The 22,234-nt window shown below is 33.8% G+C and overlaps 1 protein-coding gene across 1 annotated transcript; it reads left to right on the top strand.

Annotated features, from left to right (window-relative positions):
• The first annotated feature begins 3,728 nt into the window (after window positions 1-3,728).
• LOC105054593 (peroxisomal membrane protein 11C) lies at window positions 3,729-12,653 on the top strand. Its single transcript, XM_073246913.1, is given in 10 exon segments — window positions 3,729-3,904; window positions 10,856-11,009; window positions 11,012-11,064; window positions 11,245-11,319; window positions 11,405-11,479; window positions 11,557-11,637; window positions 11,768-11,839; window positions 11,949-12,122; window positions 12,210-12,250; window positions 12,355-12,653. Coding segments are annotated over 8 exon segments (702 nt in total). The 5' UTR covers window positions 3,729-3,904; window positions 10,856-10,873; the 3' UTR covers window positions 12,246-12,250; window positions 12,355-12,653.
• Window positions 12,654-22,234: the final 9,581 nt, after the last annotated feature.

Below are 22,234 nucleotides of genomic sequence, written 5' to 3' on the forward strand. Positions count from 1 at the left end.
GATTATCATGTTGAGATACTATTATTTCTCGTATGATTTTTTCATGTACATATATTGTGTGTTAATATATTTGTATGCCAGTGATTGATGATATGATTATATAGATATGACATATCTATTTTGATCACACTGTAAATCAGAATTAATTTGGTCAAATCAACATGTAATAATTAAATAAAAAAGATATAGTTTAAACTAGTCTCGTCATGTGAAACAGTCCGCTAGGAGCTTATACCTGAAACAGTCTATCAGGAGCTTATGTCTGGGACAGCCTCCACGGACTTATACGTGGATCAACCAATCAGGAGCTCATGCCTGGGATAGTCCGTCAGGAGCTTATACTTGGGACAGCTCTCATGAACTTTTATACGTGGGACAGTCGGCTAGAAGCTCATCTTGGGATAGTTCACCAGGAGTTTATACCTGAGACATCCTTTATGATTTAGACGAGATATTTGGATTAGATGGAGATTGAGGCATGATCTTGGTTAGTCCAGAGTCAGAAAAAAAAAAGGTTAAAGATCATGTGATTATGAAAATAGAAATAGAAGATAAGATATGAAACTAATATTGAATAAAAGTGTTTCATCCGTTAACAGTTGATGAAGCATCTCTTTTGATAAGATAGATAATTTATGAATGTTTGCAGTATTCTGAATATTGAACATAAGATTTTATATTTTATTGTTTATCCTTATTTTCAGATTATATTATTATATTGGTGTGATATGCAGAATTTTTACTGGACTGTAAAGCTCACACCCCTCTATTTTTTTTTCTTTTCAGAATTGCAGGATGCTCATAATTGACTATGGTATAGATTTACGAATGAGTGGATACATAGATAGAGTGTCATTCATACCTGATCAGAGGATTAAAGAAATTTAATTTATAATTATATAAGTTTTACTAATTATTATTCAAATTAGACATTATAGATATTGAGGTTGTAATGAATTATTTTAGACCTTGCATATTCTGTAGAGCTTGCTCTAAGAAATGTGCGGCCATCATGTATCGGACCCGGGAGTTGGGTTCAGGGTGTAACATTATTACATCATATAAACTTAGGTCATTGAAATCTAAGATTGATTAACCTAGTATTATGAAGAAAAGATCAAAATTCATGAATTGCTCGATTAACATTGAAAGTTTTATCTCCTTTCTTATCCTCAGCATTTAGAATACAATTAAAATTATCCAACAGTAGCAAAGAAAAGTTCAAAGCTAGCACATTCTAAATCTGAATATAAAGCAAATGATAATAAAAAATAAAAGTGCTAGTACAGACAACACCTAAAATCTAGGTAAACTCATTAGGCATGGACAGAATATCAAAAGCCACTTGACGATTAAAATGCATAAAGTTAATAGAATCCAAATTATTTTACGAAGTGATAACAATTCCTCCCAAGAGACTGACAGAAGATATAGAATAAATCAGCCACCTGGGATCTAAAAGATGTTGGAACCTAGGAAACACTTGGTTATCAAAATGAGTTTTTGAAAAACAAACAATATCAAGAGAGTGCTGACGTAACAAAATTTTAACATAATTTACAAAGGGGTGTTTTGCAGCCCTCCTACAATTCCATGCTAGTATCCTCATTTTAAAGTCTGGAAATCGATAGAAGGCCGCATTATACTAGCCTCATTAGAGTCATTCTTGATTGGTGGCTCCTCAGTCTTAGACTCAACATCCAATATTTCCTAATCATTCAACACCTGTTGCCTCTTATTAACCACCATGTCATGTGGTCAATCAACTTGCCCCTTATTGCTCTTTGAAGAACATGCAAACTGGTTGTCCATATCATACAAAGTTTTTGACTATCCTATTTTAAGAGTTGAGCTACTAGAGTCTATCTATTAGATTGGTAAATTGAATCGCTAACCCCTCAACAGGGTTTGATCCAAGAATCTAATGTAGCCTGAGTCATTAAATTTAGTCATTGTTGGTAGGTTTATTAGTTTTTATGGAACTCTTGATCATTTGCTATTCTATAACTCGTGTGAGGCCCACCTCTAAAGTCTAATGCTAAAGCCTTCGTACTTCTCCATTTGCTTGCATTTTTGTTGTCAAAAAGAAAAAAAAGAAAGCAAAAAGAAAAAAAAAATACAACTGTGCGCCACAATCTTATGTATTTCTCTAGTATGCCTATTTCTAACCATCATCTTTGGTGGAATACATAGTTCATAATTAACTATATCTTTTTCTTGAACAAACTAATTGAATCAAGCATACCTAGTTCAAATAAAAATATAGAAGGAAATTGGGGCCTACATATGTCTTCTAGCCCTTCTTACACTGGTGGTTTTTTAGTCAATTCTTGTTCATTCCTCGTGCTTTGGTACGTATACATATACATACATATTATGCGTGTATATATATATATATATGTGTAAGTATGTGTATACATGAATATAAATATATATAAGTTTATATATTCATATATTTATATTTAGTTTTTAATTTGAAGAAGAAAATGCTAATTACACCATGCATCCATGCTTTCTCCCAACTTTTTGATGTGTGCTATATAGGTCTATAGTTACTACAATAAATTCTAGATTAGCTATCAAGCTAAATACTAGGTTCAATTTGGTAATCTAATAGAATTATTATGCAATGATCTATTGAAACTTGCCAGATTTAGTGGGTTTCACTTGAACCCGACTATCCTTTTCTAAAAAAATTCAATAAAATGACATCCGATGAGATTTAAATCTTAACAATTAAAAAGTTTAATCATTCTCTTACTTAATGAGATCAACAATAACTTACCATAATTTAATATTATAATAAGCTTATAAAATGTATCCAGCTATTCGATTCATTGGATCATGGGAAAACATATGTTTATATGTGCTATACTAACTTCTCATTGGTCCAAGAAGATAACGATGTGCTTTAATATCTTCACAATCATTTTTATAAAAAAATTAAAACTTAAATAAAATATGTACTTTTATTTTTTGGATGATTTCAAATTTTCTTACTTAAAATTAGAAGATTTGCTCATTTTTTGGACCATATGGTAGGATTTCAGAATCATTTGATGATCTGATCTCCAACCCAAACCCCAAAATATTCAATTCATTCCTCGTCGACTCACCAATTAGAGATCGAGTAAGTGAATACCCACCTCACATTTTCATAACCGGATATGTCTTGGGTGATGAAGGCCATTACCAAAGTATTTTGAGATACGTGATCATGTATGATTATGTCGGCTTACGTCTGATCATGCTTAGTGCCATATCCTAAAATGGTTCGTATCTTTTGCATGAAAGAAGATTTGATCTTCTTTCACATGATCGACCATTGGATCTTACTCAGCATAGCTTTCTAAGCCCTTCGACTATTGACTCATTGATTTTTATAGATTTTGAAGCGGCGATTGCGCAATCCAATGGTAAATCTTTTTTCACATGATCGACCATTGGATCTTACTCAGCACAGCTCTCTAAGCCCTTCGACTATTGACTCATTGATTTTTATAGATTTTGAAGCGATGATTGCACAATCCAATGGTGGATTCACATAGAGACTGAATCTTTTTTTGGAGCGAAGGATACAACCCTTGTCTCCTAAACCGTGATCGGGCGGTCATGCGTGGAAAGGGCCAACCTGGCCCCCACATTTCCATGAGTTTGGCAGGCCACGAAAAAAATTTACCTCACATGATGATGGGGATTTACGGGCGGGACCACCATGAGGGCGACATCGAGGAACCTAGCGAGCGATGGAGTCACCATTTGAAGTTCGAGTTTTTGGATGCCTACTGGAGCTCTCCCGTCTTCCTTGTTGGGTTATTTGAGGAATCGAGTACCAGGAGATGAAGAGAGGTGTGGTGTTCGAGGTGCGGGCCAACCCACCCACCATCCAAATTTATTTATTTTGGTACAATGCTATCCAAATTTATTACCTCCCCATGCTTTTGTTCCACCTCTTTCTCTTCATTCTTTTTGGTTTCCACTGTTCCTCTCTACCTCTTTGGTCAAACCAATCCTAACTCTTGCTGCCTCCTCTCTTCCTCCTGGGTATCAATCTTTCCGATCTCCAGCATTTCGTGTCCCCTAGATTTTTGCTGTTGATTTTCTTCAATTTTTTGTTGATTTTATCCATGATTTCTAGTGAGTTTGGATTGTAATTGGAGGTTTTGGAGGGTTAGATAGAGGTTTTTGATCTGATTAACTCTTAGCCATAACTTTGGTATGTTATGATCTAATTATGAATGATTGTTTTCTACAGAAGGCCTTAGATCAAGTGATTTTATTTATGTTGCAATGATTCATGTTCAAAGCTATAATTTTTTTCTAAAAGCAAAAGAGAAAAGGTTACCACTTTCTATGGTTAATTTGCTGGTTGTTTTGGTAAAATAGATGGGATACTTGGGTAGATGATGACAAATGTTGGATAATTTTGAACGAGCTTTATATTGACATCACAGTGAAAGAAAGCAAGTAAATGGAGAGGTAGGATGTGGATCCAAGTGTTGCAGAGCATCATTTTAGAGCTGGTGTATTGCCCCTATTAGAAGATTATGGCTGCTAAGCGCTCCATATATATTGGGATAACGATATAGTTCTTGAAGTTCTTGAATTATGAAAAACAAATTTGTGCTATATAATTGGAATCAGGCAAATGAACTCTGCAGTAATATTTGATCTTATCTCAATCTGAATCCTGCATCATATGTATCTATCTAAGTTTAAGGAATATATCAAATTTTAGAGCATATATGAGGTTGGAGATATAGATTATGTGGCTTGCTTGTGTACTGGTATGACCTTTCACTGGTTGTATTTTTCAATATCTAATCAGTGCATGCTGCACTACACACTGTACCTAGTATTGATATGAAATGTGCTTTCTACACATGCATTTTGGAGTCATATATCATCATGTGGGTCTTTCTGATAAGATATATGCAAACAGCTGCTAGAATTTCTTAGAATATGATCCACATTGGATTCCTCAAGTCAAGGGACATTCAAAGATCATCACGTATTGAGAATATGGTCTATCCTAATAGTTAGTTTCATACTCTGTGCTGTCAGCCTGTCAATGTGTTCTGATGCAAGTGCTTATTTGGATTCAAAATTCCAACAACTGAGAAGGGTAGCACTATTTTATGATTATAGCCCTTATCAATTAGGTCTCAATCATGTCCATAGATGCTCAAATTTAAGAAATACAGAGTTGTAATCGCAATTCTCCCTGTATATTGACCGAAGCAATTGAGTTCCTACCATGTCCTTATGGATCTTTGGTATCTTATGCCTTGCACACCATATTTTGACTAAATTATACCCAAATATGCCTGAATAAAAAGATAAAATATTTTGATTACTATCTCTTATGTATCTTTTCTTTTTTAATTTAAATGGAGGGGGCTATGCGGGTTTAGGTGGCATTCAGATCTAGGTCATTGGGTGCCACAACGTAGTGGCTTAACCAACTGGACTGGTTGGCACGTACAATATCTTATTTTGTATCTTAATACAAAAATCATGGCTTTATTAGGCACCACTTCCAACAGCCATAGCAGTCAAAAATAATGTTATCTTTCTAAAGCATGTCATAATATGGATAACTATGTGAAATCTCAGTAGTTGAACCTATTCCTAGATGCTGGCCTAGGAACATGAAATCATGATCGTGGTGGGCAAATCTACCATCATATTTATGAGTAAGATCCATAGTTTGTCTATTATACCCTCTCATTAAGAGGAGAGCTGTTTAAGATATTGTAATAAGTCCTTGGAAGAATGAATAGCCAACTTCTGATTGATAATATAATTCCTCATAGACATTCAGAAATCAAAGTGGAATACATATTTTGTTTTTCTTGAAAAATATTGTATTTTCTTTGTAGCAAAAATTCTTTTTACCTAGAGGGATGTGTATACAAGAATTTATTGAAGCTCCTAATACTGCTAATTTAAGTTCTCCAACTAGCAGCTATTCTCATCATTGTATAGATAATAGAGTTAGCTTTTTTATTTATATTGTCATTTCTTTTTATTGTGTAGTTGCTATAAAATTGGTAAGACCTGTAAGTAAAATATACTAGTTTATGTTCTCTTCTGAAGCTTGGTGTTTTTGTATCATATGATCACTTAAAAAAGAGAGTCATAATGAGGTTGAGAGATCAGCCTTTTCTTAGAAGTGGTGACCAGAGGATCAAACTAGAAAAAGGACACGCATTTGTTCAATTTATCTAATAGCAAGGATTTAATACCATATGCATGCTATACAATACTGATGCATAGCATGTATTCATGTACAATGGCACACACTCTAGCAAATTAAACTATAGGAGGGATGTTGGAAATGAAACAAGTTTCTTCAACAAGGTTTGATGCCATCCTTCCATCCATCATTGATGTCAAAAGCAAGGATTCAGGTCCCTTAGATTTTTTTAGATCTTGATACAACAATAAACATGATTAAGAATCCTCCTCTAGTGTTATGATGATGTACCTTGGATTTTTTTTATTTTGAAAAAATCAAAAGAAAAATAGGTCAGTCCATTTAATGCGGACACAAGCAATCTTTTAACCATGTATGGTTTTTTGCAATTTCTTGTTCAAAAATGAGTCATACTAATTACAAACCTTCGAGCTGTAAATAGGAGATTTTAGTGTTTAGCTACACATATTGGTGTTATGGGAGTTGTAGAATAACAACATGCTAGTTTTGCATCCTATGGAAAATGTTTTTGGGTGTGGGGGGGGGAGGGGGGGTGTATAAATGGACTGACTACGTTGATTAGATGATGCTATTTGTTTTCAATGTTCATAACTTCTCATCTAGTAGAACATTAGTTGTACAAAGATGTCCAAACATGATACCTCCAACAACACATGCTCTTTCCTCTATAAAACTAGCGGGTAACCATGTGTTCACTGAAGCTCTAAGAATTACAAGTACTACTAATTTAGTAAAAACTCATGTAAAAGATAGTGAACAGCAAAGGCCATGGGAACTAGACAATTAAGTTCAAGGATGAGCCATTGCTCTGAGAAAGCAGTTAGGGGCCATTTGTTTGCCTACAATTCAATTGCATGCAATTCAAGTACAGGCTACAATTGGAAATACTGCAATTGGAATTGTAGTTGCAAAAACTATTTGTTTGGTTGTTTGCAATTAAAAACTACAAATGCAATTACCACTATTTGATTGTATGATGGTGAAAGAGATATGCTAGCTTTACAGATGATTGGTAAATTCACCCACTTGGAAATAATGAACTATTAATTTTCTATTATAGTATAATGGATCTATAATTATAATAAAAATAATATTATTAAACTGTTATTAGATTAATATAATAATAATTGCTATAGCAGTTGTATCACTGTAGAGTAATTTGATATCATAATAGTTACATATATTTTTATAATAAATATATTTGTAATATGTACTATTTTTATAACTAATAATATTTTTTTAATAGTTACATATTATCATGGTCTACTGTACTTATCTCATACTATACCGACACTTGGTACACTATCTCTTACCATATCGAACCATGTACTGGTATTGTAATAGAATGGTACCAGTTGGGATCTGATACCGAGAAGATGAACCTTGCATATTATAAGTATGATCTTTATCATCTTATTATACATCTATAATAAGAATCATTGTGATATAGTAACAATTAAATAAGTATTTTATGATCATAATAATAGTAGTCATATTATATTATAAAAATAAATATTATGCATGTAATTATATACTTTATTTTATGTTATGAGATTACATAATTAAATATTTATATTTATAATATATCATTAAAATAATTAATATATAATATTAAAATATTATATATTATTAAATTTTAATGATTTGAGAGTTGTGAGGGGGTTCTTTTGAGGGCTGCTTCCGATCACAGCAAATCTTGTAATTAGAGCCATGGCCAATTTTGCCTCCAATTTCAATTATGAAATTTGGATAATTTTTTATTCAAATAAAGTCAGTAGTTGCAATTCTAGGCATCTAAGTAATTGTTTTGGATGCCTGCATTTCAATTGTAGCCTTTGCATCTACAGCCTACTCAATCGTAGAGAAACAAATAGCCCTTAATGTTTATAGAATTTTAGCCTCTTGTACTAGTTCATTTTTAGTTTTTTGACTTCACTTCTTTTAGCAAGTTCTTTTTTATTGTATAGTGGATATTAATATTGTTCTATGTGGCAACTTACATTCTAGGTGCTAAATTGAAATATTTATTGGTGGTGCTCTTTGTTGAGTTGGCCAATATTATAATGAAAGAGGGAAGGGTGGATGGATATCCCATTCAATTTGGGTGCTCGTTGGGTCTCATTTACTCACCTACTTCTACCTCTCCAAAAACTATAGGGGCTTCTCTGTATAAATGATTTTGCACATTTTTAATATTTTTTTTTCTAGGACGTGGTTTATATAGGAGTTCCATGATATTATTATGATAGATATTGAACATTTAGGAATAAACAATATTCTTTTCTTCTTCCCCTCGGAACCTCATATGCCCCCTTTTTTTTGTTCTTTTTTTCCTATAAATTATAAATCTTCTCAATATAATTCTTTCTCTCTCTTTCACTTTCCCTTTCATTCTCTTTATTTTTGAGAATTGTTACTTTGATTTAACATCAAAGTTTGAAGTGCCATGTTGGTGCCATGCTAACCTGACACAGATAGGCAATGTTTGGTCATCCTACTTCATGCCGGTGCTTGGTATGCAGTGGTACACATGTATGTGCTGTAATATATGCACCAACACAACAACAATGTTATGTGAAGTTATTTTTTTAGTTGAAACTATATTTTTCGTTCAGTAAGATTGTATATTAATACTATTTAACAATATCCAAAAATCAACAAAAGAAACATCATCTTTCAAACTTATTGTGTTTTTTAGAGAATTTTGAGCAAAAAAACATATCTTCCCGTATGACTTTGTTCTGATGATGGATTCATGAATCTTGCCAAGCTTAGTTAAGATTTGCTTCTCAAATAAATTGCAAAAGAAAGTGAGTACAAATTTGTTAGGATGGCACTTTGAGGTTTGATCTGTAGCAAGAATTGTGAAATAAACTCAAAGTGAATTTGTTGGATGCTTTCCATCCTCAACCCTCTACAACACCTAATAGAGTCCGTCTTCAAAATTTGGTTAGGAAAAAAATGGGTATTGGATTATTTTTTTGGCATGGCTTGACATGGGCTAATATGGGTCAATACAAATAGTCAAGCAGAGTACAAGGGTTCACACTACCCCATACCATTAGTATAGTTTTACTGTTTGCATGATTATATGGTATGTACTGTGTACTATATGTGGTTATACATATACTAGCATCAAAAATCATATGTGATCATCTAGCATTTTTCCAACTATTTGGGGTTGGCTTTATGAGTCATTATTCACCAAGTATTCCTATTTAAGGCCATCTTTGATGTTATTCTAAGTTTCTTCATGTCCTTCTTCACAATCTAGATCTATGTTATCGTAGGTCTTACCCTCCTTTTCTTATCATGTTCAACACAAACCAAAGTACCTCTCCTTACTAGTGCACTTTGAGATCTTTGTTATACAATTCTACCATCTTAATTTGATTCTCTATCATTGTTATTAATTTGTGCAACTTATTCAGTGCAATTTCTCTAATATATTCATTTCTTATTTTATCCTTTCTACTTTTAACACACATTCATCTTAACATTCTCATTTGTACAACATGCAGCTTATTTTCATGTAGCTTCTTTATTACACAGCACTATAAGCTATACAAAATTGCATGCTTTACTATTGATTTTTCTTGAGTCTCCAAGGTATGTGCCTATCACATAATATTTCAGATGCACCTTTCTGCTTGATCCAGTTGGCTCTAATTATGTCATTTGTATCTTCATCTATTTTATATAATAGGTCCATGTGAAATTAGTTTTTCAGAGAGAGGACAAAAGAAATACATAGGAGAAATATAAGAGAGAAAATTTGGGTAGATAGATAAAAGACTGATTTATATATTCCAACTAAAAGTCCTATTGATAACTAAAAGACTAATATATCCTTATTATTTGGATATTTTCCAAACTAATATATATACAACATTAAGTAACAAAACCAGTCATTTTATGGTATCTCTTAGTTATCAATCTTAATTGTATCACATCTTCATTTCCATTTTCATTAAATTTATGTTCTGTCCTAGTTCTATGAATCTTTTAGCCCTTATCCTCTAAAGTTTTCCCCCAAAACTTCTACTTTAATATTTAATCTATTTTTTTTTCCATACTGACACTAAAAACTTGTCTAATGGTGAAGGTCTCTAGCTTTATCTTGAAAAAAATCTTTTAGCATGTCTTATCTCCAAAATAATCCAAATAATAATATTCTTGGAATCTTTTTCTTAAAAAATGTTCTTGGAATCACTTTGGACAAATAAGTGAGATTACCAAAAGTTTGCTTGGTCATAACAGCCCATTTGTCATGGTGCTTCAATGATAGGGCTAGATGGAGCAAATGTGCGGACATTTTACATTTTGAATTTCTGTTAATTTATACAAGACAAAGCAAAGTTTATGAGCCATCATTCTGCATATCTACTCTATGTTGTTTTTTTGTATTATCATGATGTTTGACTATAGTTAATTTTAGTTGTTTTCTATTGGTTTACATATGATATGTCTGATCATGATGTATCTGATCGTTGACTACCACTATAACAATATCTTGGTTTTTAAAATATATTTCAAGGTGGCGGGTCTTTTGTAATTTTTCTGTGCTGTGTTCCTGCCTATGATACTATTTTCCCTTTTAGCTCTGAGTATTGATGAGCATTATTAATTTCGTAGGTCTCCTTTTAAAACAAGATGACGGCACTAGATGCCACAAGGGCAGAGCTTGCTCTCTTAGTTTTGTATCTGAACAAAGCTGAAGCTAGGGACAAAATTTGTAGGGCTATCCAGTATGGGTCAAAATTCTTGAGCAATGGAGAGCCTGGTAATGCACAAATGTTGACAAATCAACTAGTCTAGCATGAAAAGTCTTCCGACTTTTGGAGGTTTGCTTTTTCTGTTTAAGGGTGAAATCTGATACCTGATACATGAATATGAATTATACTTCCACACTCCCTGCATGATCTGTTTTTTCTCCAATAAGGGTGAAATCTAAACTGTGATCACAAATTTAGCTTCAGTACTCTCACAAACCATCTTTAGCATTGATTTCCTATATTTTGTAGTTTGTCAACAATTTGCATGCTCTTATTAGTCCACCTTCCAAAGGAACTCCACTCCCACTGATTTTGCTTGGAAAGGTAGGTGGATGCTACCATCATTTCTGAAGGTTAATTTATTTACATAAAGAGCTGTTGCATGATGCAGTGACATTGGTTTTCACAGTCCAAAAACGCACTGTTATCAACTTTCTTGTTTCTAGATCAAATTGTATGGGCAGGCAGGACAGGAATTTACCAGGTTCGAATTTCATTTAAAATGGTATCTTCTCAAAACACTGCATAAACAGATATAATTGCTTCAAATGCTTGTTACAGAACAAAGAGCATGTGGAGCTAATTGGCAGGATATCCCTTTTCTGCTGGATGGGTTCTTCTGCTTGCACCACCGTAATTGAGGTTTGCACCTTTCAATCTTTCTTCCTTGTAGAAGAAAACCTTTTGTTGGACTGCAAATTAATGTTGTAGAACCTTTTCCATTTATAATAAGTGGTCCTTGAAACTTGTATACTGTATATTCTGCTTCCAGCTGGCTGAGATTGGAAGGTTGTCTGCATCAATGAAGAAGTTAGAGAAGGAACTAAAGCAGAAAAAATATGAAGTATGTCTATCTTAACCTAGCCAAGCTACATTATCGGTGGCTTTGTTTTGATCCATCCAGTTGTTGTCTCTGCTACAAGTGTTGAATTTTTGCATTGTGCTGACTGCAGAATGAGAAATACCTAAACAAAATTAAACAGTCCAATGAGAGGTTGCTAGCCCTAATCAAAGCATCTATGTATATTGTGGTCGCGGTTGGACTGCTTCAACTTGCACCAAAGAAGGTCACTCCCTGTGTGACAGGGGCATTTGGATTTATGAGCTCTCTTATTTCTTGTTATCAGGTATTTCCTGACTATGTTTTCTGATATAAGAGAAGTTTTAACTGCTGGCTGATATGTTTTTATTCCATTGTTGCCAATTTTGTGCAGTTGCTTCCTGCCCCATCAAAGTCCAAGACATCATGAATAAGGTGATTTTTGCCTCATTGTAGATCATATTTAGTATTAGTACAGGTTTTATCTCTGATGAATAGTAAGGCAAGCTTGTACCATTGTCATCTCTATCCCTTTGCAGGATTACCATTTGCTTCATTATCTTGAACTAGCATATTTGAGATTCCCTGATTCTTGTAGCTGCTGCTGAAGGATGGTGATCAGTTTAATTTACCCACCTATATTGCCACATGAGAACTGATTTAAGCTCATGTTTTGGCCATTCCTATTCTATATCTTGTATAGCATATGGGTGCAAGGGATGGAGTTTATTTTTTTTAGTCAAATAAAAAAGATAAATATCATATATCCCTATTATAACAACATATTGGACATATTGGAATCTTTTAACTAATTCATGTTCTTAGTAGCTTCTTGGTAGTTTTAAGTTGTTTGACTAATTGCACTGACCCACCAGCAACTGAATTATTCATGAATGTATCAAGCTAATCATATTGATACATAACTTTGCCAATTATCTCGAGCTTCTTCACTTTGCAGTTGTTTTTATTCCTTCTTTCGTGCTTTTGATATTTCTCCATGTACTTCGTCGGACGTTTTACACTTTATTTCAAGTTTCTTTATTCTGTTAGTCTAGATTATTTCAAAAGTTTCAGAAATTTTTCTGCATTCCCCTTAAATTTCAAAATTTTCTGATCGAGTGGCCTAATGAAAAACAACCATCATAATTCTCCCCTATCATTAAAAAAAAGAAGAAGGATCATTATGCACCTAATAGTGCTAATATTGGTGTATGATATTTCTTAAATAGAATGACGTTTTTTTTTCCTTTCAAAATGTTTGTTTTAGTTCATTTGCTTCTTTGGCCAGGTATTATGCTAATATTGCTGGCTGTAGTTATTACTTCAGAAACTCTATGGACATCTCTATGTTTGTCCTAATCAAATAATATGCCCAAGTTTTAGAAGGGAAAGTCTGGTACAAATAGATGTGCTAGAAGTGAAATGAGCGATACAGGCATTTGAGAATGTTTTCCCTCCGTTTGAATATGAGAAATATGAGTGTCTGCAAGCACTTTGGCGATTAAGGGGGTATTTGGTTGGGAGGAGTGAGGGTCTGAAATTGGAATTGGAATGGATGACTCCCATTCCAACCATTTGGTTGAAAGGAATCCTATTCCGATTCCAATTCCGGGATGAAATGGGAGTGGCTCAATCTATATAGAACTCAATCTCTATTTTCCTCTATGGATTCAAATTTTCATTCCGATTCTGATCACGAATCAAACGCTTCGAGTGATTTGGCCATTTCGATTCTGATTCTAAGCCATTCTGATTTTCATTTCCATTCTAATTTTGGTTGCGAACCAAACACCTCCTAAATGTAATGACATACTTGGCTAGTTACGCGATCCAATTGACCACTGTACACATGAATCAAACATGTGGGTGATATTTGTGCAATATACAAAAAATGAACTTGCGCATATGAGTAATGACCTAATGTTGGTAGCAACCAATCCTTGGGTGGCATCCTCCTTTGGACTCAAACTGGATGAAGGCAACATTTCTTCTAATCTAACATTCAAAATTTTTCCATATGGTTAAAAATGCCTCTCAATTTCCCATCCAGGTATTGATTGGATCAAAATTACAACAAACAAGGTGATCATTGGCCTCGTATTGGCTGGAGATCTTATTCAACTGCCAGACTGCCTACCACCACATTCTTGCTGCAAATACAGTTTTGAGATATTGAACAAGAAATTTAAAAGCCAATTTTTTATGGAGTTTCACTTATTCACTGATCAGCAACACACAGTAATGTATCCATCCGCGTATGTAATGATTTGCTAGACATACTCTGAGACCATTTCTACTTTTAAACTCAATAAAAGTCCTCCATGGCTATGTCATGTTGTCTAGAAATGGTTGCAACAGAGGATGCACCCGGCCACATATCACGGCCGTGACATGGATTATTGTCTCTAATTTGTTGTCTTCCAAAGGGCATTGCATAGGTCAAGCATAACTGATGATTTGCAGAACCCATCAGCATGGACCAGAATTAGTTTCAGGTCTGTAATGTTTCTTCAACTTATTATAGCAGGATGCGAAGATTTCGCTCAATTAAGAATCATATACAGCCATGATAATGTTGCATTACCAAGCATGAAAATGTACATATAAATATAGAGCTGTAACGTTGTATGTTACTAGTAGAATGGAAAAAATAAACAGAAATCTTCTATAAATGCGCTTCCCCAGCTGCAGGTTCTGTAGGCACTCAGGTCTGCAACCATTTCTTAAAAGAAGAACAATACAAAGAAATAAATCATGACTCGACATTAGCATCCAGGAATAACTATTCAGTGTTCCAGTTGTAACTTCTAAAGGGCATTCACAAATTGGCGGTTTCAGTCTTTTTTTCTTTTTGGTAGAGGCAATGTTAAATTTTAAATCCCCTGGTACGAGGGCATCTAAGTTTCTCCATAAAATAAGGAAGCCCTACGTCCTGTCCCAACAGCCATGTCAAATAGGTACTCTTGCCCCTTCTTCCTTTCTTTGTTTCTTTTTCATTTTTCTTTCCTTTCTTTTTCTTTGTATCTTTTATTCTTTCCATTTTCTTCTCTATTCCCTTCTTTCTTCTGGCTGGGCTGCCCCCCATCATGCCACGATTTAAAACTTTGGTATTAAATTGTAGACACATCATATAAAAATAAACTAGAATTATTATTATTTTTTTTTACAGAAAAAAGAAACTAGAATGATTACTTGCATAAGGAAAAAAGAAATCACACTTGTTGCCCCCTGCAAAACATGGCCATCCAAAACATAGCCATATCATGGCAATCCATGCACGACCAGGAAACTCTTCTAATGATAAAATGGATTTGTACTCTATATGGGAATCTTTCAACTCATAAATTAAATCTATCCATTTTTATCTTATCTTAGTCTCTCAATAATTTTTATCCTAAAAATAGGCATAACTTGGCTTTCTATGAATGTAATCTAGCACTGTATCCCTACCATAGTCTAATATTATATCCTTCTACCATAGCTTAGCACTACACCCTTATCTAGATTCATCTTTTTTGAACAGTGGTGTAATAATGATGAAAGTCTTTGAAGATCAAGATATCTAGACCTATGCTACTTTGTATCCTCTATAGTTATCATATTTTTGGCTGATCTAATGTCGGTGGTGCGCTTGTGCGTACATCCATCCTACCATTAGTCTTATGTCATACTCTCTGTCCATAAACCAAATTCCTTGAACCCTACATTCTTTGGCATACTCAGAATGAGATGGAAAGGGTGGCAATAAGCTTTTTGGCATGCCTTATGGGACAACTGCATAGTTGTTATTAGATTATACGGAAGGAGATAAAAAAAAGTAGCCGTAGAGTAGCTACTGTGCTAGGGCCACTCTTAGAGGGATAAGCAGCATCCTCGGTACTTATGCTAGAATAGGTCGGTAGGCTTGCTTCTATCATTGAAAGACAGTACCATGCACCACAATATGTTTCTAGTGTCTATTGTGATGAAATTAGGCAGTCCTGGTATGTTGAACGAATCAGCTTATCAGAAGTATGAGGATGCTGAGATCCTTAAGAAACTTGACTTGCATTTTTTGGCCCAACCTTAGGATGACCGAAGTTTGCTCCATAAATTTGTCGGAATCTACAGACCAAGGCAATGAAGAAGAAATCCTACAAGTTAATGTAGGAACATATAAGACCGAACGAACAAACTATGATGAGTCGGTCAATATTAGAGCAAGATTCGAGTCTGAGATGGGCTTCAGTTACCGTGGTTCACAGATGGTTGCTGGGAGAAAAGACAGTGAAATCACGGTGATATATGGTCCTGTTATTGGAACCAGACATCAACAGTCCAAAGAGCTCCCATCGTAGCCTATCCCTATTTTGATGTCTACGGAGCAACCACCTTAATGGATACCAACGCCTCTCTGTCCTTTATTAGTGGCAGCCATTTAGGCCCAGTTCATCTTTTAAGGAAGAAACTGCTGGTTTTAAGAGGAAAGAAGAAGATAAATGGAAGGGGTCAGTTTAATTTTATTTATTTAAACTAGCATATAGCCTGCGCATCGCGTACAGGATCCAGTTTTTTATTTTTTTAATTATATATATATATATATATATATATATATATTCTTGAAATATATAAAATCCACGATAGTGTAGTAATATAATTGTTAGAATGGGTTGTTACTATCAAGAAAGCTAGCAGTTATTGTATTCTTGGATTAAATCCGGATTTGGGACTTCTCCTACTACCCTATTTGTTCCAATGATCGAGCAGAACAAAATCGAGAGATCCGAAAAATCCCACATTTTAAAGTATAAGCCCTCTCTCTTTTGTGTGATTCACATTATGGTGAATTTATTTTTTCTGGCTTTTCTACTTTGAGAGGCAATCTCCCTGATGCTGCTATTATGATTTCATGTGATGTGTCCAGGCAAACTCTAACTTTTTTGCGTGATTCACATCACGGTGAGTTTATTTTTTTTGGCTTTTCTACTTGCAGAGGCAATGCCCTTTTGCCTGCGCCTATTACAATTTCATGTGAAGGATCTATTCAGAGGGCAATTAGAGAGCTTAGCCAACAAAGTTTACATTTTATAATACACACACACACACACACACACACACACGTACGTCTACATTCAAAAAATAAAAATAAAAATAAAAAATTCAGGATATGTGATAAATAATAATAGTAATAGTGAAAATAATGATAATAATAATAGTAATAATAATGCAATTGTTGTAGCAAGGGTCTAAAGAGCTATTGATGTGACTAGAGCTGGACATCGGTCGTAATCCGCGGGCACCGAGAAGGTGCTGATGTAGTTGGAACTAAACGCCAGTCGAGATCCACGGGCACCTGAGAGTACTTGCAAAGGAAGTCTATACTCGTCGGGATGTTCCGATGGGAGATCCTCTGATGCTTAAGTTAGTAGGAGTTTTGAGAATAGGAGAGAGCAAAGATCACAAGAGTCGGAAGAACGAAGAGAGAAGCTTTATCCCCTCCTTCCAGGTTTGCCCTCCTCTTGAGTATTTCAATTTTCTTGTTTGCTTACCCGATAGTCTCTTTCGTATTTTTTTTTATTTAAAGATTGAGTCTGTAGGCCGCTAGTTGGAACCTGTGACTTTATTAGGCCTAGCTTTAAAAGTCACTAGACACGTTCTGACTTCTTATTGAGGGAAGAATATTCTCTACTTTTTCTGAATTGAGGTTATTAGTCATGAATGTCACACGTGAGCTTCACCGTGCAGTTGGCCGAATTGGTAGTCCTGGGTTCATAGCCGGTGTGACCTCATTAGGATTGGACCATCGGGAGGGAGGCGGCAGGAGGGGCCATGCCTCCCTCAACTTTTCCATTAACCTCTAGTATACCCCAAATTTTTAAGCAAAAATTTTTCATTCATATGTTTTTGGCCCCCCCAAATGTTTGGCTCTTAGTAAGCTTACCTTGGAATGAGAAATTTTAAAGGGAAACCATTAACCATTCCCGTGACTTGCGTTGCTCCACTTCGAAGTTGGACGACTTCTAACTTTGCCTTTTCTTTTCCTTAATTAATTAGGAGAAGAGAAAGAATTTCCTTCTCCTAAATTAAATAGAATTCTAGTTTCCTATTTAAAGCTATCAAATATTCTAACTAATTAAAGAAGTCAGAAACAACCAAAAGAAACCCACGACAGTCAGCAAATCCCAAAAATGCAAACGGATGACAGCAACTCAGGCTTCTGTGGTTCTAGTTCTATTCAACATTCTCTTCTCTTCTTCTCTTAATTTTTTTTTCTATTTTGTTTCTCCCTTAAACTTATAAGTTTTTTCATATTTTAGGTTCATTATGAGTAGAAAAATTTGTGATTCTTAAAAAAAAAAGAAGTAGAACAAAAAAGTGATGTTGGAGTTCAAGACATTACTGTTGCTGCTGCATAGCCTGCACCTGAGGTTGAAATTGAACATCAACCAACTCCAACTCCAATTATTCCCATTCCTACCGTTACAGAAAGAAGGCCATCTAAAAAAAAAATAAAAGTTGAAACGGAAGATATTGATGTCGATGCATTAGAAAAAGATCCTGGATTGCATAAATAAATTTGAGAATATCCTGTGAATTAACGTGATGAAATTCGATAAAACTATATCAATTTTGATCCTTATCAACCAATACTGGACAAGTATGATCCCATTGGTTTAGAAAATCAATGTAGGCACTTTCAATCATCTTGGTTCAATTAGCATCCTAGTTGGCTCAAATATTCTCCAACTAAAAATGCTACTTATTATTTTCTTTGCTATCTCTTTCAAAGCCAAGTGATAGAAGAAGCAAATTTGTAGTCGGTGGATTTTAAAATTGAAAAAAAGTCAATGATGAGGAGAATTGTGCGTTTCTTAGATATATGAGAAAAAGTTCAATTTCTTTACATTATGTTGCTATGAAGTGCTACCATGATCTAATAAATGAGAGACGGCATATTCAGAAAGTAGTAGAGAAACAAACTTCTGAACAAATTGTTAGAAATCGTTTATAGCTCAAGACCTCAGTGGATGCAATTAGATAGCTTATATTTTAAGCTTGTGCTTTTCGAGGACATGATGAACGCCCAACTTCAAAGAATCAAGATAATTTTCTTGAACTACTCAAAATTTTGGCATCCTATAATGAGGATGTTGGAAAAGTTATTTGAGAAAATGCTCCTAGTTATGCTTCTTATACTTCACCGAAGATACAAAAGAAAATTCTATAATTTTTTTCAAGAAAGGTGAGAAAAGTTATAAGGGATGAAATTGGTGATGCTAAATATTATATAATTGTTGATGAAACTTAGGATGAATCAGGAAAAGAACAAATAATGACCATTGTTTTGAGATTTGTTGACCAAAATGGATTCATAAGGGAGCGATTCTTTGATATTGTCCATGTCTCAGATACAGCTGCTTTGACTCTTAAAGATGCTACCTATAATATTCTTTTAAGGCATAATTTAAGCATTAAGCATATCGAAGGTCAAGGTTATGATGGGGCTAATAATATGCATGATGAATAAAATGGTTTGAAAGCTTTAATTAATAATGATTGTCCATATGCTTATTATATCCACTGCTTGGCTCATAGACTTCAACGAGCACTAGTGGCTGCATCAAGAGAAATTATTATTATTCATCAATTTTTTAATGATTTGATGAATATTGTTAATATTGTGAATGCATCTATAAAACATCATGATGAATTGAGACCAAGATAAGTAGTTGAAATTACAAATTTGTTAGCTATTGATGAGCTTGATTCTAGAAGAGGGCAAAAAAAAAATTAGTAGTTTACAAAGGCCTAGAGAGACTAGATGGATTTCATATTTGAATCCTATTCGTAGCTTGATAAAGTTTTTTTCAATTACTTATTTTATTCTTGATGACATTACATATGATGGAGTTGGTTATGCTCGACGTGGAGATGCTGATGGTGCATTAAATTGCTTGACATCTTTTTAATTTATTTTTATATTATATTTGATCACAAAAATATTGGAGATAACTGATGACCTTTGTTAAGTTTTACAAAGAAAGTCCCAAGATATTCTCAATATAATGCATTTGGTAAAAACTACAAAAGTATTACTTCAAAAGTTAAGAGAAGATGGATGGACGAGTTTATTAGAGAATGTGATATTATTTTGTGAAAAATATGATATTGATGTTCTAGATATGACTGCTACTTATAAGCCTAGTGGTCGAGGTCTCCGACAGAGTGATATCATAAATGAGCATCATTTTTGGGTTGACATATTCAATGCTACTACTGATACTTAATTACATGAATTGCAGAGTAGATTCAGTGATTATGCAGTTGAGTTATTAATTTTTAGTACTGCTTTGGATCCTAGAGATAGTTACAGATTATTTAATTTGGAGAGTATATGTTAGCTTGCAAAGAAATTCTATCTAGACTTTAGTGAGCATGAACGAAGATTTTTGAAAAATCAATTACAACATTATCATATTGATGTTCCAAAGAATTTAGAGTTGTAGAATATGTCTACAATTTCAGAATTATGCCAAGAATTGGTGAAAACAAAAAAGAAAGATATTCATCCACTAATTGATAGACTGATTCATCTTGTATTGACTCTCCTTGTTTCAACTGCAACAATAGAGAAAGCATTTTCAACAATGAAAATTGTTAAAAACAGATTGCGCAATAAGATGGAAGATGACTTTTTTGTTGATTATTTAGTCACTTATATCGAGAAGAAAATATTTGAGAGTTTTATAGTAGATTCTATTATTGATGAATTTAGTTCTATGAAAGAACATCAAGCTTAATTCAAATAATGTTTATTAAAGATATTTATTTAAATTAATTTTAATTATATTATGAGTATTTTTTAATTTTTAAATTCTCTCAGCCTCTATCTGAAAGTTGATGTGGTCTACCCTTGATTATCCATATGCTTATTATATCCACTGCTTGACTCACAGACTTCAATTAGCACTAATGGTTGTATTAAGAGAAGTTGTTATTATTCATCAATTTTTCAATAATTTGATGAATATTGTTAATATTGTGAATACATCTACAAAATATCACGATGAATTGAGTGCAAGACAAATAGCTGAAATTGCAAATTTATTAGCTATTGATGAACTTGAATCTAGAAGAGGGCAAAATCAGATTAGCAGTTTACAAAGGCCTGGAGAGATTAGTTGGAGTTAATATTTGAATCCTGTTCGTAGCTTGATAAAGCTTTTTTCAATTACTTGTTCTATTCTTGATGACATTACATGTGATGAAGTTAGTTATGCTTAACGTGGAGATGCGGATGGTGCATTAAATTGCTTAACATCTTTTCAATTTGTTTTATAATTACATTTGATGATAGAAATATTGGAGATAACTGATAACCTTTGTCAAGCTTTACAAAAAAAGATCCCAAGACATTGTTAATGTAATGCATTTGGTAAAAACTACAAAGGTATTACTTCAAAAGTAAAGAGAAGATGGATGGATGAGTTTATTAGAGAATGTGATATTATTTTATGAAAAATATGACATTGATGTTCCAGATTTGACTGCTACTTATAAGCCTGGTGGTCGAGGTTGTCGACGGAGTGATATTACAAATGAGCATCATTTTTGGGTTGATATATTCAATACTACTATTGATACTCAATTACATGAATTGCAAAGTAGATTTAGTGATCACGCAGTTGAGTTATTAATTTTTAGTACTACTTTGGATCCTAGAGATGATTACAAGTTATTTAATTTGGAAAGTATATGTCAATTTGTAGATAAATTCTATCTAGAAGACTTCAGTGAGCATGAATGAAGACTTTTGCAAAATCAATTACAACATTATCATATTGATGTTTCAAAGAATCCAGAGTTACAGAATGTGTCTACAATTTCCGAATAATGCTAAGGATAGGTGAAAACAAGAAAGAAACATATTTATCCACTAATTGATAGACTGATTTGTCTTGTATTGACTTTTCCTATTTCAACTGCAACAATGGAGAGAATAATTTCAGCAATGAAGATTGTTAAAAATAAATTACGCAATAAGATGGAAGATAACTTTCTTGCTGATTATTTAGTCACTTATATCAAGAAGGAGATAGCTGAGAGTTTTATAGTAGATTCTATTATTGATGAATTTAGTTCTATGAAAGAACGAGTCGAGCTCAATTCAAATAATATTTATTAGAGATTTATTTAAAATAATTTTAATTATATTATTAGTATTTTTAAATTCTCTCGACCCCCCTCTAAATGTTGATGTGGTCTGCCCCTGGACCTCACCACATCATCTTATGTGCGCCTCAATGAAGGATTAGTCCCAATCGATGGGTCTCCTCCATGACACATGTCCCCCACTCCTGAGTTTGAAGTAGTCTTTGGACTTTGACCGAAGGGAGTAGCTACCTTAGTAGTTGAACTATCAACCCGATTTCTTCTTGG

This window comes from Elaeis guineensis, chromosome 12, assembly GCF_000442705.2.
Source record: "Elaeis guineensis isolate ETL-2024a chromosome 12, EG11, whole genome shotgun sequence".
Lineage (NCBI taxonomy): Eukaryota > Viridiplantae > Streptophyta > Magnoliopsida > Arecales > Arecaceae > Elaeis > Elaeis guineensis.